This window comes from Chiloscyllium plagiosum, unplaced genomic scaffold (assembly GCF_037043375.1).
Source record: "Chiloscyllium plagiosum isolate Xiang-an unplaced genomic scaffold, Cpla_swu_hap1 HiC_scaffold_4, whole genome shotgun sequence".
NCBI lineage: Eukaryota > Metazoa > Chordata > Chondrichthyes > Orectolobiformes > Hemiscylliidae > Chiloscyllium > Chiloscyllium plagiosum.
In genome coordinates this window covers 140,712,915-140,732,480 of record NW_028270142.1, presented here as the reverse complement: position 1 = coordinate 140,732,480, position 19,566 = coordinate 140,712,915, and the positions used below count along the sequence as shown (strand labels likewise).

The following is a 19,566-nucleotide window of genomic DNA, read 5'->3' as shown; positions in this document are numbered from 1 at the left end:
CCCTTTCCGCTAGATATAATGTAGCTTGTTTTCTCGCTCAAGGCATGTTGTTCTCAGAAACAAAAACCATTCCATAGACTCCTCATGAAGGCTACCTTTGCACATATTATTTTTCCATTCTATATATAGATTAAATCCCCCGTAATAATTGCTGTTTAATTTCCCATTATTTCTTCCTTTATGCACCATCCCACCCTATGGTTACAATTAGGAGACCTGATTACCAATCTCACAAGTGACTTCTTGCCAATAGTATTTCTCATAGCTACCTCCAAACTGTTTCCAATTCCCGATTTCCTGTAAAACCCACCTATTTTGCCATTATCGTCAATAGTCAACAGAACCAGCCCCTCCACCTTTTTGTAGCTATGTATCTTTACTATCATTCACCCTTTACACTTCAACTCCATGCCAGTCTCTGTAATGGCTATCAGTTCGTACTGATTTTTTTTGGCACTATCGGTGAATCTGTTTTGTTTCAAATGCAACTTGCATTCATTTAGAGAGCTATTATTTTATTACTTTTATTATCTTTGTTACTGTATGCTTTATCTCTTGATTTGCTCTTTGATTTGTACTCTGAATTTAGTTTTTATTTTCGACCCTCTAGATTGATTGAGATCATTTTTTGTTTAAGGTCTGGTGTTAGAAGTGTGAGCAGAAACATGTCGACATAGGTGCCTCAAATTTCTGCTGTTGCCCAGGAGAACTGCCTTGTGACTGGGTGGAAATATTATGGGACGAGAGATGAATCTTTGCTTGGCTGATGTTAGCAAAACTAGGGTTCTGTCCTCAGTAGTGTGAGATCTGATTTTACTCCAATATAATGGTGTATATGTAACTTCATGTTTATTTCTGTGTTAATTTGTCATCCATTTCCCCCTCTATTTATTATCCCACAAAGGGGGCCATTAGGCCCATGTGTTCCATGCCAGTCTCTGTGGAACAATCCATTTGCCATATTTCTCTCTCCCATTTTAGTCACCCTGCAAGTTTATTTGCTTCAAATGTCTATCTACAATTTTCTCCTTTATAAGAAATTCATTAAAACTACCTCTTGTCCAGGTTTTTGGTCGCCTGTCCTTATGTTTCTCTCTAACTTGGTTTCAAATATTTTTGATCCTATCGGCTCCCTTTCTGTGTCTTGTTAAATTAAGGCAGCTATATAAACGCCTTTTACATGAAACAAAATCTGTTGATGTTAATTGTATATTTTGTTTTTTATTAACAGGGGCTTGGGCAGGTGTCAATAACAGGATGAATACCTCAGAGCAGAAACCTCCTTTCTCAACCACGGGGATAAATGCTGCAGTAGCCAGTAAATATTGTTTTATAGTTGATATTTCACCCGAAAATTGTTTTGAATCCACTCCTTCACTGTATAGACAGAAATTAGTCTAACCATGAACCTGTGCATGTTCAACTGTTATTTCTACACACTACACACTCAGTTGTTCAGATATATAGGGGTTTTGTTAGTGTACCATTTTACATGCACTATACAGCAAGTATTAAGTTCTGATTTTTCTTCAGTCACTGTGTTCCAGGCAGTGTAGAGACCCTGCACTTTCCACAAAATAAAGTAAAATTGTAATTTTAAAAATCATTTGTGGGGTGTGGGTGTCAGTGCCAAGACTCCCTTTCAGTGGTCATCCCATATTTCTTGAGAAGGTGATGGTGAGGTGCTGCCCAAAATACATGTGAATGAATTAAAGGACCATTTCAGAGGGCAGTTAAGAGCCAGTCACGTTGCTGGGATGGACCAGACTGATTAAGGATGGCGGGTTTCCTTCCTTTCTCAGATAGATTTTTATAATGGTCTAGTAGATATATGGCCAACATTGCTGACATTAGCTTTTTTGTTTCATAATTTCATAGAATTATATAATTAGACTAGAAGGTATAGGAGCAGAATTAGGTCATTTGGCCCATTGTGTCTGCTTCACTATTCAATCATGGCTGATATGTTTCTCAATCCTATTATCTTCTCTTTGTAACCCTTGATCCACTTACGAATCAAGAATCTATCGATCTCTGTCTGAAATGCACTCAATGACTTGGCCTTCTGCACCAATGAGTTCCACAGATTCACCATCCTCTGGCTGATGAAATTTTTCTGCCCCTCACTTCCAAAGAGTCGTCCCGTCGTTCTGAGGCTGTGCCCTTAGGTCCTGGTCACTCCTACTAGTGGAAACATGGGTCCGTTCTATCCAGGCCTCTCAGTATTCTTTAAGTTTCAACCAGATTCCCCTCCTGCCGCCAATCCTTCACTCATCAGATCCAGATTCATCAACAGTTCCACATATGACAAGCCCTTCATTCTTGTTAACCTCTGGATCCCCTCTAATGCCAGCACATCCATCTTTCAATACAGGAACTAAAACTGCTCATGATATTCTGCATGCAATCTGACCACAGCCTTATACAGCCTCAGCAGTACATCCTTGCTCTTATATTGTAGTCCTCTTGAAATGAATGCTACCATCGCATTTGCCTTCCTAACTGCCTACTGAATTTTCATGTTAACCTTAAGAGAATCCAGAACAAGAACTCCTTTGTGCTTTGGATTTCCGAAGCCCTTCCCTATTTAGAAGATAGTCTATGCTTCTATTCTTCCTACCAAAGTGCATAACCTCAAACGTTCCCACACTATACTCTATAGTCACATCAGTCCAAAGATGTGCAGGTCAGGTGAATTGGCCATGCTAAATTGCCCGTAGTGTTAGGTAAAGGGGTAAATGTAGGGGAATGGGTGGGTTGCGCTTCGGCGGGTCGGTGTGGACTTGTTGGGCCAAAGGGCCTGTTTCCACACTGTAAGTAATCTAATCTAATCTAATCTAATCTTTGCCTACTCTCCTAGCCTGTCCATGTCTTTGTGCAACCTCCCTGCTTCCTCAAGACTATCTGTCTCTCCACCTATCTCTAAGTCATCTGTAAACTTAGCAACAATGTCCTCAGTTCTGTCATCCAGAGCACTAACATAACATGAATAGTTTGGTCCCAAAATATACTCCTGTGGCATGCCACTAGTCACTGGCTGCCATCCTGAAAAATGACCCCTTTTATACCCACTGTCTGCTTTCTGCCAGTCAACCAATTCTCTCTTCATGCCAGTACCTTGTCTCTGACACCATGGACTCTTATTTTGTTTAGCAGCCTCCTGTGCAGCACTTTGTCAATGGCCTTCTGAAAATCCCAATAAATCACGTCTATTGGCTTTTCTTTATCTAAGCTGCTCATTATGTCATCAGAATTCCAACAATCTCGTCAGGCATGACCTCCCCTTGATGAAGCTGTACTGACTCAGCCGTTTTTATCATGCACTTCCATCCTTAATAACGGACTCCACAGTCTTAGCATCAGCCTAGATCAGGGTAACTGGCCGATAATTTCCAGACTTGTACCTCCCTCCCTCCTTAAATAGGGGTGTTACATTTGCTATTTTCCAGTCCTCCAGGACGCTCCCTGACTCCAGTGTTTCTTGAACCAATGCCTCTACAATTTCCTGCACTATCTCTTTTAGAATTCTGGGGTGTAGTCCATCTGGTGTGGGAGATTTGTCCATCTTCAGACCTTTTGGCTTTCCCAGCGCCATCTCCTTAGTCATGGTTGTTGCACTCAGCTCTGCCTCAAGTCTCTTGAAGTTCTGGTGTGCGACTGGTGTTTTCCATTGTGAAGACTGATGCATAGCATGTGTTCAGCACCTCCACCATATCTTTGTTCCCCATTACTACTTTTTCAGCCTCATTTTCCAGCGCTTCAGTGTTCACTCTTGCCTCTCCCTTGCCCTTTATGTATGAAAAACACTCTTGCAAACCTCTCTTGTATTACTAGCTAGCCTTGTACTTCATCCTTCATAGACCATACCTCACACTTCATCCCCCCCCTGTCACACACACGCACCCCTCCACCACCACCCCAGCACTTTTTTTAACTTATCCTCAGCTGGAATTAAAAGGCTTCTCAATAATTTGGTTTTCCACTAATCTTCACCACATAGTAAGCTTTTTTCTTTTGTTTTTATGCTGATCCTGAGTTCTCTTGTCAGCCTTGACCTGCCCTTACTATGTTTCTTCTTCCTTGGATTGATTTTCAGAAACTCCTGCCATTGCTGCTCCACTATCTTCCCTGCTCGGCTCCCCTTCCAATCAACTCTGGCCAGCTCTTCCCTATGTCTTTGTAGTAACCTTTACTCAATTATGATACTGTTACATTTGATTCCAGCTCTTCCCTCAAACTGCAGGGTGAATTCTCTCATGGTCAGTACAACATCGGGGTTCATTCACGTTCTGTTCCCTAATCAAGTCTACTTCATTGCACTTCACCAAGTCCAGAATAGCCTGTTCCCAAAGTGGTTCTACCACAAGCTGCTCCAAAAAATAAGCATCTCATAGATATGCCACAAGTTCCTTTTCTTGGGATCCCCTACCAGCCCAATTTTTCCCAGTCCACCTGCATATTGAAGTCCCCCGCGACGATTATAATGATGCCTTTCTCTCATGCCTTTTCAATCTCCTGATTTATTTTCTTCCTCATATCTTGACTACTGATTGGAGGCCTGCACATAACTCCTATCATGGCATTTTCTCATTTACAGTTCCTCAACTCTACCCAAACTGATTCTACATCTTCTAGTAAGTTGAATTTAAATTCCACCAGCTACAATGGTGGGATTTGAATTTAAATCTCTGGATCATTAGTTTAGATTGCTACTCCAGTAATGTAGCCATTATAGTTGCCTACCTCCTCTGAGATTAAATGGTGACTATTATGACAGTTTGATGATTTTCAAACTGCTACATTGATTTTATGATAATAGAACTAAAACCGCTTGCTACGACAGACTAAAGAGAATGTTTCTCTTGGTTATACCTGCTCTGGGAGTTCTTGTATCTGAAATGAAGTGATACATTTCTTTCTTCACTCAAATTCTCTTACATCAATTACAGAAATTCTCAAGGGAATAATATATTGATTTGTGTGTGTGTGTGAACTTGTCAAATTTACTTGAAATTAAGTAAATTGACCTTTTCTCTTCCTTTGTTAAATTGTTTGATGTAGAAATGACAAAACTTTAATTCGTGAAGCACTCCTTAAGTTGTTCCAACTGCTTTTAAAGCCAAAGAATTGCTTAAGGGGTGACCTTATAGAGGTTTACAAAATTATGAGGGTCATGGATAGGGTAAATAGGCAAAGTCTTTTCCCTGGGGTCAGGGAGTCCAGAACTAGAGGGCATAGGTTTAGGGTGAGAGGGGAAAAATATAAAAGAGACTGAAGGGGCAATTTTTTCACTCTAAGGGTGGTGCGTCTATGGAATAAGCTGCCAGAGGAAGTGGTGGAGGCTGGTACAATTACAAGATTTAAGAGGCATTTGAATGGGTATATGAATAGGAAGGGTTTGGAGGGATATGGGCCAAGTACTGGCAGGTGGGACGAGATTGGGTTGGGATATCTGTTCGGCATGGATGGGTTGGACCGAAGGGTCTGTTTCCATGCTGTACATCTCTATGACTCTAATGTTGCAGCAACCAATGTGCACATAGCTTTGAGGAATTTGTGTTGAGCTGGATATTGGGAGGATCAATTAAAGCACTGAAATAAGTCTGAACTGCCCTCTATTAATTTTAAAATGCTCATTACTAATTATTCATGAACTTTAATTGTCAAGTTAGCATGAAAAAATTGAACAGGCCTCACATTCTATGAGTACCAATAACAGGCAAGGGATTGAGAGACTGATTAGCCATCATCTAAATGAATAGCTGAGATACTTGAAGGCTGAATGGCCTCCTCTTGTTGTGTTGTTGGAATGGAGAAGGAAACTGAAACAAGCTTATTATAGTATTGTTTTGAAATGCCACGAGATACCAAATTTTACAAAGGGAGGTCTTTATTTCTAAGACTGCTACTTTTAAAATGGATTCATATTCTCATCAGATAAGGATACCAAGTTTGGTCAAATCAAACTTGGTAATCTTGTAACAGTTTTTCAATGATGGATTGTGTATGTAATAAAGGCATCCAGTCCTTAAGTGAATCATTGTTCAATGGCATCTTTGACTGAGTGCTGAAGACCATTTTATCCATAGCAAAGTTTTTATTTAAAAGGAGAAACACAGAATTCTCATTGAGAGACTTGGGATAATGAATTAACTAATTGTCCAATTCTTAATAAATGAAATGATGGATGAGGTAACAAGCCATTTAGACCTAGATGAGGGAAGTACCTATTTGTATCATTAACCATAGGCCATAAATTTGCGGTAATAAATAAAATGAAGAACTCATCGGAATAAAGAAATGCCACTTTTCTCACTAGTTTAACTCGTGTAGGGTTATAGTGTTCTTTGTAAACTATTGTCTTAATCAAGAAATGCAAAACTTGTCTCGTTTTAAGAAGGTATTCAGTCATGGGATACAGACCTTACTGAAAAGCCCAATATTCACTGTTCTATACCAATTTTTGCCAGAATGCACTTGAGTCTAACTACATTGCATTGGGTCTGGAGTCTTATATAGGCCAATATCCTTTGTTCTTTTCTGGCTAATTTGACAATTGAAGTTCTTGTATAATTTGTGAGTACTTTTACATACTGAGGATAATTCAGTCTTGGTAGGCTAATCAACCCCCCTGCTTGTTTGGGAACGAACTAAATTAAACTGGGTTGAAAGTAAATGTATCAAGGATTGTATGAAAACAAAGGTTACTAGAAAAGTTACTTCTTGATATGATCATGAATTCTATATATTATATACGTATATAGAGAGAGACTTAATGAAACACCAGATTTAACAACTAAACAGACAGAAGAGTTGCTTGACCACCAGGAAGACGAATAAGCATGGGCAGGCAGTGTCGGAGTCCCCTTTGGCCATTCCCCCTTGAACAGGTATATTGGTTTTGGATACTATGAGAGGGGTTTCCTTAATAGTGAGAGAAATTACAGGCCAGTGAGCCTTTTGTCAGTGGTAGGGAAATTATTGGGGAAGCTTCCTGGGGACCGGGTTTACTCTCATTTGATAAAATATTGTCTTATTAGCAATAGGCAGGATGGCTTTGTGCTGGGGAGGTTGTGTTGATGTGAGTTTTTTGAGGAAGTGACAATGATAATTGTGGGGAGAGCAATGGATGTTGTCTATTTGAATGTTGTTCCAAATCAGTAAGGTCTTTAGAAGGACCCTTGTGGCAAGCTGATACAAGTGGTGAAGTCACATAGGATCCATGGTGAGCTGATAACATGGGTACTGAACTGACTTGGTCAGATGAAAAGCGTGGTCAACGGGCATTTTTCTGACTGGAGCTGTTACCAGGGGTGTTCCACAGGGATCAGTACTGGGATCCCTATTGTTTGTAATATGTATAGATTATTTGGAGGAGAATGTAATTGGCCTGATTAAATTTGCAGATGGCACAAACATTGAGGGAGCTGTGGATAGCAAGGAGGATTGCCAGAAGGCATAACAGGATATAGGTAGGCTGCAGACTTGGGCAGAGAAGATGCAGATAGAGTTTAATCCAGACAAATGTGCAATGATGTGTTTTGGAAGGTCTAATGCAGGAGGGAAATATACAGTAAATGGCAGAGCCCTTAATCGCATCAACATATAGAAGGCTGGAAGCATACAAGTCCACTGTTCCCTGAAAGTGGCAACACAAATCGATAAGCTAGTTGAGACATATGGCATGCTTGTTGTCATCATTGGGGCATAGCATATCTGAATTGGCAAGTCATGTTGCAGCTATATAGAGCTTTAGTTAGGTCACATTTAGAATATTGCTTTCAGTTTTGGTTGCTACACTACAAGAATGATGGATTTGGAGAGGGTAAGGAAATGGTTTCAGGATGTTGCCTGGTGAGGAGAGATTGGATAAACTTGGTTTGTTTTTATGTGAGGGTCGAAGGATAAGAAACTGACCTGATGAAAGTTTTGAAAATTATGAGGCAAGGATAGTAGGACTCTTCTTCCCCAAGGCAGAAATGTCATATTTATTAGGAACACATGAATAAGGTAAAAAGGGGAATGTTTAAAGCAGATGTGAAAGGTCATCTTTTTTACACAAGGGTGGTAAGTGCCTGGCATGTGCTGCCAAAGGAGGTGGTGGAGGCAGATAAAATTGCAACATTTAAGTGATAAAGGAAGAGGCAGGAAATAAGGGGATGCAGACTTCACAGAAGCAAAGGATTTTAGTTTGAAAAGGCATTGTGTCGGCACAGTCTTAGTGATATGGAGAGCCTGTTTCTGGCATTACTGTACTTTGTTCTTGTTGGGAGTATTGTGATTTCAGTACCACAAACCATCCAGAATGTGGCAATAAATAGCAAGATTCAAGTTTCTCACCAGCCCAAGTTAAAAGTTTTAGAGCTAAAGTTAACATGGTATGAAAATAAGCAATATTAGGATGAATGAGTAATTATATTCACCAAAGGGAAGTGGGTCTGTGGCACACAGTGAAGGAATGTGAGGGACAGAAGCCCTCGTCAGATTTAAAAAAAAAACACTTTAATGTTAACCCAAAACGGCTAGGGCACAAGAGCTTTTAGCCAGAACACACACGATGGACAACATGGCATCTTTCTGAGTGCCACATTTTGCTGGGTTTGTTTGAACACTGAATTTTGCAATTAAGTAATTGCGCTAGATTTCTGTCAGTCAAGTCAGCGATACTTTTGAGTTGAGGATTACTGATATGAAGTTGTTAGTTTTGAGGTCAACATCTCCCGCCCCCCCATGTTTTATTTTTAAAATTGTAGCCAGCTAGTGTTATCCAATATCACCAGTTTAACATTGCTGAATGTTTCTTCATTTCCCATCACCAAAACACTTTTGGAAGGATCAGTTGCATCAGATGGCCCTGTCACAATCATTTCAATCAAGATAGTTCTCAACACTTGCCATTGTATTGCTAAAATATAAGTATTTTGTTAAAGTGTTTGGTCTTTTTTCATCAGGATATTTTGCAAGAATATAAATTCACAGGGACAACTCACATTTGTATTGCGTGAGGGGGGTGTTGGTTCGCAAGTGAATTTGAGGCATTGCCATGGAGAATGCCCCATTAATGCTGATTGATGGTTTACATCCAAGCTTTGTTTAAACTTAAACCAGGCAGGGTAACTCTGATTTGACATACCAGTGCCCTGAGAAATGAGTCAGCAAATAGCTGGCAGCTGTTTTGTTGAATTGAAACAGATGCAGTGCCTGTCCTTGTTCTTTCTGTCTGAAAGGAATGGAACCCTGTGGATGAATATTTGTAGCTTCTAATATGTACACTGTGTCTCACTGCAAGCATAACTGTTTGCCTTTGCAATCCTAAATTAGTTATTATCGCCATTCCTTGCATATTCAGGATTACCCAACAAATGTCCAATTGCAAAATAACACCTAATATAAGTAATTGTTGAAAGTTTTGAGTGTACGCTGGTTTGGTGCAGTCAATACCTTACTGTGAGCAGCTCAATGGACATGCTGTTTGCTAATTATCCAGTCTTTGAGATGTACAGCCTATAGCTGGCATCGCACTATCACAGGAGTTCATATACCACATTATTTATTTGTGTGATAGTTAAGATATCTTTTTGGCCCAACAGCAGCATCCTCTTCGTGGCAAACATTAATTCATATTGTTACTGCATTGCAACATGAAATGCTCAAAGCTTGCAATACCTTAGCCTTCCTGGGCAATCTGGGGTCAGACTTTGCTGGGTGATTTCTCAGGGCATTGCCCTGTCTAGTCAGGGTCACCCTACCTGGTTTAAAATGTTTGCAAAGCCTCGCAGGTAATAATCAAACAGCATCAATTTTCTATAGCAATGCCTCTACCAATCAGAGTCTACTTACCAGCCAATCAGTACTGTTCTCTCATGCAGTGCAAATGCTGCATTTCCCTTGAATTGATATTCCTGTGAGTTGTCCTGATAAACACAAGATGAAAAGCTTTGACAAAATGTCTTTTCTTTTCCCCCAACATTTCTCAGGTGATATGTAACCAAACAACTGCCTGCCATGGTTTTCGCATCCTGTAATTCGATCTCGAGTATTGGTGGTGGTGTTTTGTTTTCAGAAAGTAAACAATGTGGATTTAGTTAAGTTTTTAACCAAAAACAGCAAAAGTTGATTAATTTTACATTTCTTCTCCATAAGAATCCATATCAGTTCACCAGAGTCAAGAGTCTAAATGGATCCTCCCTTCCAGTTTGAGCAGTTACCTTTGAAACCTGTTACTTCATGCCAGTTTGTTCGTATATAATTTGCTTTTTCCCTTCCCCTCCCCAGGCACCTCTAGTGAGCCAGCCTCCCAGTCGAGCACCGCTGATCATCAATGGGATGCTAACCCGACACCCAACCTTGTTGACGATGCCTGGTCTGGAATAAGTACGTGTTTTTCCCTAATAGTGAACGAATCACATGTTGATATTGGGCAAAGTAAAATGAATGTTTGATGAACATGATAAAAAGGAAAACAGAAGTCATCAAAACATTGCAACCTGCCACCCACTCCAAAAAAAAAGTATTGGCAGCATTAAGTGACCACATTTTGTCGCAAAAGCTATGTAGTTAAAAAGCAGACATTTGTCCCATGAGGCGCATTTCGGATGCATTATGCTGGTATCATCTTTAAACCAAAAGAAAGTGAAATCCCATTTGACAAACCCTACTGATGTCTTTTTTTAGAGCCCTAACAACAGTAGAGATGAATGAGAACCAGTGGATGTGCTGGATTTGGGTTTTCAGAAAGCTTTTGAGGAAGTTCCGTGTAAGAAGTTAGCATGCAAAATCAAAGTATAATGGATTGATGGTAATATGTTAGCATGGATTGAAAATTAGTTTGCAGTCAGGGAATAGTAGAAATACTGGGACAAATATGGAGAATACTGGAGAAACTCAGCATTTCTGGCAATATCTATGGAAAGAGAAACAGTTAACATTTTGAGTCTGGTATGACTCTTTTGGATTGAAGCAGGAATTTAGTTAAACTTCTAGGATTTGGAAAATAATTTCTGTTTGTGGGAGAGCGTATAAAAGGAAAAATGGCCTTAAATTTGGAGCCAGATTATTCCAAAGAGGTTAGTTAAGAAGTCATTCTTCATGTAACGAGATGTTAAAGGTGTGGAAGATTCCCACAAAAGCAGCTAATAAATTTTAAATCTCGGGTAGTTTGATTTTTGCACTCCCTTGGATATTGAGTGTACTGGAGCCAAGGTGAGCAGATAAAATTGGGATGCTGTGCAACCATGAGGTCATTGAGTGGTAGAACAGGCCAGAGGTGTTGAATGTTCCAGTGTCAGGAAAGATAGAGCTTGAATTCTATAGAACTTTTCTACTTATGTCTATTTTCCCAAAAGCAGCTTGTGGCCCAGGTCATGAATGTTCAATCTTCAGCTGGTTATGATTGCAGTACATGAATTCCTAATCAAACATTTTTAATTAGTTCATTTTCTGACGAATACAGGTCTTGGAGTAAGAACAGCTACGTAGTGCATCAAAGCTTGTCTATTCATCTTGAAGTGTTTGGGTGGAACAGGTTTACAATTGGAGATAATTACAGGGGTGTAGACAGTGAGACTATCTGGTTTACTCTTTCAAAGAGCTTGCACACATTTGGCAGACCAAATGACCAATGTTACTCTACTGTCTGACTGGCTATAACTTTGCTGCTATGTCAAAAACCAAACCATGTTGGGTGTCCAATATCTAGGTGCTAGTGCCCATTCATGGTTTGATTTAATCAGTCTTTTCCACAAACATTTTCAAACTTATTCCTTGATAATAAATACCAATTAGGATTTCTGTGTCTGAAGGCATGTATGTACTCAATATCCTGAGGTGAAATAACACAGAGTTAGCTTATCAAAGATGTCTTTCAGCAGTAGAAAACTTTTGAAAATCTGAGGTGCATATGAAAGCTTCTATTCTGAGGCACATGTCGGGCCAAGTACTTAGCACTAACGTATCTTATATGGATTTTACCTGGCAAGTTGCAGTTGTAATTGCTGTTTTCCCCAGAGTGGTTATAAATTGGTGTTTACTTGTAATTAAATTCCCTCCAGGGTTTATTTTAGGGATATGTTCTATGTTGTTCTGCCAAAATTTACATTCATATTGATGGGAGCCTAACGCAAATGCAGTTGGAAAAATGTCAAGCTGGTATTTCTCAAGAATCTTGTTTTTCCTTTCCACCCATTTGTATATCTCCACCTTTTCATTACCTACTTTTTATGTGCTGAGCTTCTTTGTTTATGAATGAAAGATTAACAATTTATGCTCTGCCTTTATTAAAGGTCTGGAATTTTTACTTTGTTTCTCCCCATTCTGCAGTTGGCTTGATTTAATCTAATTTGATTTCTTCTGTCCCTTTATTGGCTATCTCATCTTCAGTTGTTTTCTTTTAAATATCATTTGCTAAGACTTGTCTGTCTGAAACGAGCCCCCTAATTGCTGTGGTTTTCTTTTAAAGCTGGTTATGATAAAGACAAGTGGAGGGTATTTGCAGAAATATCAACAGCCTCATTGATCTGTTAAGATTCTCAGTTGGTGGTTAACCCCAGAATTGCAAGTCTGCCTTGCCTGTAAGCTTGGAATTAAAGTATTCAGCGTTAGTCATTTGAAATCAGCGTAATTGCTATATGCAACCGTTCACCTCATTTAAATGTATAATTGATCACTGATTTGAGGAGCCTTAAAACGTCCCAAAGATTTTAAATTACTGTCCTTAAATGTTGAGCATGTTTCTGTGCTTATCATGAAAGCTATGACAGAAGCTGGAATAAACCAATCAAAATGAATTCGGAAGTTGATTTAGTTCAATAATTGCACCTATTAACTTGATTTCATATTTTGCCCACCATTCAACAGATGGGATTTCGACAGTTGACCCAAGTTCTGACTGGAACGCTCCAACAGAAGAGTGGGGGAACTGGCTGGTGGAAGAAAGCACTTCACCAGCACAGCCTGAGGATGTTGCTGCAGAAACTCAAAAAGTTAGTATCCCTGGCCATTGTTGCTTCCTTCAGTGACCTTCCCTTCTCACTACCGCCAGAGCTTATATAGTTGAAATAGCAGTAGGGAATGCCTCGACAAACTCTCCTTTGTTTGCATTTATATGTTTGACTTGAATCCAAGTATTGGTCAATGTCGGTTCCTACTTAACCCATTTCCCAAGGTGATCCATACAGGCATTCAATATCAATTACAGTCATTAATTTAGTGAGAGAATTCAAGTAAAAGAGCCAGAATGTCTTGCTAGAATTGTACAGGGCTTTAGATTACACTTGAATACTAACATAGGAAGAGAGGTTGAATCGATTAGGACTATACTCATATGAGTTTAGAAGAATGATGATAGATCTCATAGAATCCTATTCAATTCTAACAGCACAAACAGGATAAATAACAGGAGAGGAGGAATTTCTTTGCCAAGAGAGTGGGGAGCTTGTGGAATTCTCTGCCATAGAAAGTAGTTGAGACCAAAACATTGAATGTTTTGAAGAAGGAGATAGATTTAGTTCTTAGAGCTAAAGAGACTAAAGGGTGTGAGGTGAAAGTGGGAACAGGCTACTGAGTTTAATACTCAACCATGATCATCTTGAATGTTTGATCAGGTTCAAAGGGCTGAATGGCCTCCCCCGTTCCTATTTTTGACCTTTCCATTTTGCACTAAATCAGTTGCGTGCAATGTTAGTGATAGAAATAGTGTGCATGTACTTAGCTTCTATTTTTATAACTTGCTAACTGGGATTGCATATTGATCACAGGGAGTTTTCAAACCCATATACTTTGAACTTGCAATGGATAGTTCCTTCCTTAAAAAGCTGCTGCACATAATTTACTCATGAATATCATTTCAAATTCCAAAACCATATTTTATGGCAGTATTTTGTTTAGATGTTTTTTTTTAAATTTGTGAGACTTGGGCTCTTCAATAGCAACAGGTTGTAAAAGTTTCAGAAAGTTCATGGCACAGGAAGAGGCTTCTGTGCTTTCCCCACCCCACTCCACAAAATTGAAGCTATTCATCCTAACTCACTTTTCCAGCTTTGGTCTATGGGTTTGCTGGTTATACTGCTTAAAGCAACAATAGTTTCTCCCTCGACCATCCTTTCAGACTGCGTGTCCCATACACCTGCTAACCTCTGGGTAAAAACCATATCCTACTTATATCTAGTCTTTCTGCCAAATACTTCAGAGTATGATCTATACCCACCGGTCGTGGCCTCTGCTCAGGGGAATAGGTCCTTTGTCTCCACTTTCTCTCTTTGGCTACTCATAATTTTCGACCCCTCAATTATATTCCAGTCTCATCTGTCCAATGAAGATAGCCCCAGCTTTTTTCATTTTTAATCAGTTAGAATTCTCAATTTCTGGCAGCATCAATGTTGACCACCCCCCTGTGCCACCTCTAGTGGATTTGCTTCAAAATGGCTTTTTTTTCCTTCCCCTATGTTGGCTTTGAATTGTTCTGCTCAGAGGAAGATGAGTGTTTAAAAGTAATCCCTGAGGCAATGTTGTGAGGACAGAATGGAAGAAGGGACAAATACCAAACAGGGAATTCAAGCCTGATGGAATGAATAAAAACAAAAGGGAAAAACATGAGCAGACTGAGCAACATGTCAGAGCAACACTAATGAACAGTTCAGAAATTACAACCAAAAGCAAAAAAAAAGGAAATAAGATTATAAGACAGCAAACAAAAGAATGAGATGGAAAAGACATTTGAATAGATGGATCTGATGTTGTCTGCTGCTTTATCCACCCCTCCAGAATCAATATCAGTTGAAGAATCCCACTTGCTTTGAAAAACCACTGTCTAGGTTTTAACCAGATATCATCATTCCTTCTTTCAACACTAGGAACTCTATGCAGAGTCAAACTGAAGAAGCAAGGCTGTCAAATTTGCAGCTGTTCCATTTGTAACTTCGGAATTCCCAGCTGCATTGAGTATTGGAGTACTTGAACTTTTTGGGAAGGGTGGGTGGAGTGATGAGGGGCTGCTTCTCCTGAGAAACCTCAGCACTTTTTGGACTTTAGCAGAGTCGCTTGCCAGTTGGGTTTAACTTTCAGGTGGATTATTAGAACACTTGAACAATGCAGCAGAAAGAAACAAATTCAGGGGGCTGAGAGATCATGATTAATGCAATATTTGTGTGCAGATATTTGAATGAACTTGTTCAGTCTGCTAATGTCAGTGTATTTACCTAGTAAATTATGTTATGAGCATGTTGATTGTCTTGGGATTGCAAATTATACAGTTACCTCAAGCGCCAAAACACGAAGTTAAGAAAATAATTAATTCATGGTTGAATTATTTTTAGCAATGCTATTTTTCTCCCTGAATTTAAGAAGCTGTTAACTGGAAACAAATGATAAAAATAGGATTGTAGAATGTGAACGAAAGGAATTAATAGCCCTAACAGTACTAAACACCTTTCTTCAAAAGCATTGCTGATAGCAGAGATGTTTTGATATTTATTTATGGTATTTTGATCTCTCTTTGCCACTGAGATTTGCTATTTTGGGTACTTGTATTCAATAGAGAGTTGCTCAGCTGTCAGAAGCAGCCAAGTCTGTCAGTGACTCGCACGACAGGAGTAATGTGGAGTGGTATCCTTAATGGTACCAGATGCCATTTGGGAGCCACCTGAGTTGGAGACCTTCAGTAACACCTGACTCTTAAGTTGAGCATAGGGTTGCCACTCATGAAGCCACCTCTCAGATGCCACCCAAGGCTAAAAACAAACGTTTTGCATTGCGATCATCAGCAATATCAGCTGAGGGAAAACCCCCTTCTGACTTTAGAAGTATGAAAGTATCGGTGTTCCACAGTAAAATTGATGTGAAATTTAACCAAGAAAGCATTAGTAAGTGGCCACAGGAAAAAAAACCATTGTGATGAGAGTTGTTTTCTGATTAGCATGTTGTGCTGATCTGGGGTTTACTGTTTCAGATGACGGTGAAGGTAGATTTAACTCTGCTTTTCTAAAGGTAATTGAACCTTGACTTAAAAAATAAAATTTGTCAGGCTGTAGAGAAAGACAAATGGCAATGTATCCGATTCGATAGGTTCTTCAGAGCCTACAATGGCTGGAAGGGCTGAATGCCTACTGTGTGTTTTATTCTATACCAGCTAAGTTGATAACTTCAGGAGGATACATTTGAAGGCATGCATGTCAGAGTAAAATCTATGTATTAAATTGTTGTGGCAAAAAAGGAAGTTTTTATTCCAGAATAAAATGTACTTCTTTGCACTCCTGTTTTATGAACCTTCAGTCCTGGTCTACCAATAACATAGTCCACCCTTACAACCCGACGAAGAGGCTTACAAATTAGCAAAGGAACTTGATTGGTATGTGGAAGAAGTTGCATAATGTTTAAGAACTGGTGTGTTCCATTTCCAGCTGTCAGATGAAGAAAAAGAGAAAGCGGACTCTGGTCTGCAAGGTTCTGCAACCAGCAAATCAAAGAAGAAGAAAAAAAAGAAGAAAAAGGGCGAAGAAGGTGCTGCTGCTGCTCCTGTGCAAGTGAGTCACGTAAAAACCAAGCTGTACCCTCAAGTTATAAAAGACAGTAAGAGGTCTACTTCACAGAATTGCAGAGGTGTTACAGCACAGACTGAGGCCGTTTGGCCTATTGTCTCTTCAAATTAGCATCATCTCATATTGCCAATGTCCTGCTTTTTCTAAATGCTCTTGCACGCTACTTCTTTTGAAATAATTCTCTAACAACATCTTGAACGCCTCGATTGAACCTCTCTCCATACTTCCAGGCAGTATATTCCATAATAACTCAAAGCCCTCAAGATATTAACAGGAGAAGAAAGGGTAGATAAAGATAAGTTATTTCCATTAGTTGGAGATTGTAGAACTAAGGTGCACAGTCAGAGAATTGGGGCCAGACCATTCAGGAGCCATGGTCCCAGCTATGCCTGCCTCTTCGGCTACATGGAATAGTCCATCTTCGGTAGTTACACCGGCACCATACCCTACCGTTTCCTCAGCGTCACCTCATAATCCCACGAGGAAATTGAACCCTCCATCTCCATTTCCAATGACCAACTCAACACAGACATCTACTTCAAATCCACCGATTTCCACAGCTACCTGCACTACACCATCTCCCACTCCCACTCCTGTAATAATGCTGTCTGTTACTCCCATTTCCTCTACTTCCATCACATCTGCTCCCAGGAGGAGCAATTCCACTCCAGAACATCCCTGATGGCCTCCTACTTCAATGACTGCAATTTTCCCTCCCATGTGATCGACAATGCCCCCCCCCCCCCCCCCCCCCCCCGAGTGCATTTCCTCCACTTCCTGCACCTCTGTCCTTGAACCCCACCCCTCCAGCGACAACAAGGATTGAACCCCACTGATCCTCACCTTCCACCCCCACCGATCTCCAGACACAATGCATCATCCTCCCCTGCTTCCACCACCTACAGTCAGACCCCAACACCATATTTCCCTCCCCACCCCATCAGCATTCCGCAGAGCCCATTTCCTCCGTGACTCCCTCGTTAGGCCACACCCTCCACTCTCGACACCTTTCCCTGCCACTGCAAGAAGTGCAAGACCTGTGCCCACACCTCCCCCCTTACCTCCATTCCGGTTTGATTGCCAGGCCTCTCAGGATTCCCGTGCATGTCTTTGTTAAGCCTGTCACAGGATGGATGTATTATCTCAGTTGCACTGGTGTCCCTCTTCGTCTGTGTGTATGGATACTCGTGATAGTTGGCCATGTCTTTTGGTGGCAAGCTGGTGCACATGTGGCTAGGTTCCTGCCTATTGGCCTGATGTAATGTTTGTTGCAGTCCTTGCAGGGTATTTTGTGTATGACATTTGTTCTATTGGTTGTCCTTTAAATTCATCAGGAGCTTTTTCAGTGTTTGTGGGCTACCGGAACTCCATTAGCAAACATATCGATTTGGACCCCATTTACAAACCCCTCAGAAAAAGAACCAAAAGTGATATCACCCCCACAACAGACCAAGACACACAAATAGCAAGTGGGACAGAACACCAGCACTTCATTGGAGGCTCACTGATGTTACTAGCATGGTGACAAAACGTCTGAGAACAAATTTACCAACTCAGCTAGCAAACGTACAACCTGATCCATAACCTAAGCTACAAATCTTCTCCAAATTCGCAGATTCACTACCCTCTATCATCATCTGTTTTAAATGTGCAGCCCCTGATTCTGAGATTATGCCCTCTGGTATTAAGACTGTCCCAAACAGGGAGACAACCTTACTGCATCTGCCTGTCAAGTTTTCTAAGAATCTTACATGTTTCAATAAAGTCACCTCTCATACTACTAAACTGAAATCTGTGCTCATAAGGCAATCCTTTCATACCCAGAATCAGCCTTCCTCACTATGTATACTGAGATCAGGGTCGTTTGTTCTTGACCTCTGGACAACCCTGCGTCCAGAAGCTTTTGTCTTATAATCCATTTCAAATGGTGTTTGTTGAATCATGGAGCAGGCTTGAGGATCTGAATGGCCCACTCCCCCTTATTTTTTATCTCCCTACGTAATCTTGGGTGCACTGTCTGAATCTGCTTCCACTAATATTTCAATCATTTCTTTCAAATAAGACTTGGCTAACTATTTTTGAAGATTATCAGATTGGAGAGCTGTAAGGAAAAAGGAATGGCAGAGGGATTAACTGGGCAATTTAAGAGCCATTTCATCCATACAGGTTCAGTAGTCCTCCCTCCATCTTATATGATTGTGTGAAATAGCTCCTGGGATGACCCCTCTGTTTGAGGTGAGAGCTCATTAAGCAATACGCTGATTAGATTAGTGACAGAAATGGGTGGTAGTTTTAGAAATAGCAAAGCAACAGAAAGAGTGATAAAGCTTTGAAAATGTGCTTTTTGACAAACATCAAGCTGTTGACAAGCAGTGAGCATGTGGACTTTAAACTTGAAGGAATGGCTTTGCCCAAGTGATGAAGGGGCTGTAAGGTATTATCTGAAATGTTCCTGAGGAAAAGGATCAGCTATCACAAAATGGAAGAGTAAAATACTATGAATGCTGGAAATCTAAAGTGTAAATAGGAAATGGTAGAATTACTGAGATATGGCATCAGTTTGGCGGTTGGTTAGTTCATTTGGCTGGTTTGCAAAGCACTATGATGCCAACAGTGCAGGGCCAACTCATACCAGCTGAGATGCCCATAAAGGTTTTGCCTTCTCAACGTTGCCACTCAGCTGTGGCATGGTGACCTTCAGGTCAAACCCATCACTAGTCATCTAGTGGTCTATGGTCCACAAGGAGTATGGCATCTGAGCTTATATTTGCAGAGAAAGGAAGAGTCAACATTTTGGATCAGTGACCCTTGAAGTATAATAGGTTTTAATAGGTCTACAAAGTCAAAGATAGGAAAAGAAAAAGAAAGAGCCAAATAGGAAATCTGATGGAGTGAAAGCCAGGAGAGATTAAACAGTAACAGGAATAGCGATGCATCATATCATCGCTTAGTCATTTAAGCTCTTCTGTCAACCACTGCATTATATTCCTTTTTGTTCTTTCTGCACTTCACCCTTTACCTGCCTGTTTATTTG

General features: G+C 40.3%; 1 protein-coding gene across 2 annotated transcripts in view; it reads left to right on the top strand.

The window, feature by feature from the left end:
- mtdha (metadherin a) overlaps positions 1-19,566 on the top strand; it is an 83,768-nt gene that overhangs the window by 51,932 nt on the left and 12,270 nt on the right. The window contains exons 6-9 of one of the 2 annotated variants that reach the window (XM_043687643.2): positions 1,232-1,318; positions 10,276-10,374; positions 12,856-12,980; positions 16,395-16,517. In XM_043687643.2, coding sequence (XP_043543578.2) covers positions 1,232-1,318; positions 10,276-10,374; positions 12,856-12,980; positions 16,395-16,517 — 434 coding nt within the window. The remainder of the gene's footprint in view (positions 1-1,231; positions 1,319-10,275; positions 10,375-12,855; positions 12,981-16,394; positions 16,518-19,566) is intronic. The other variant, XM_043687645.2, reaches the window with a different exon arrangement.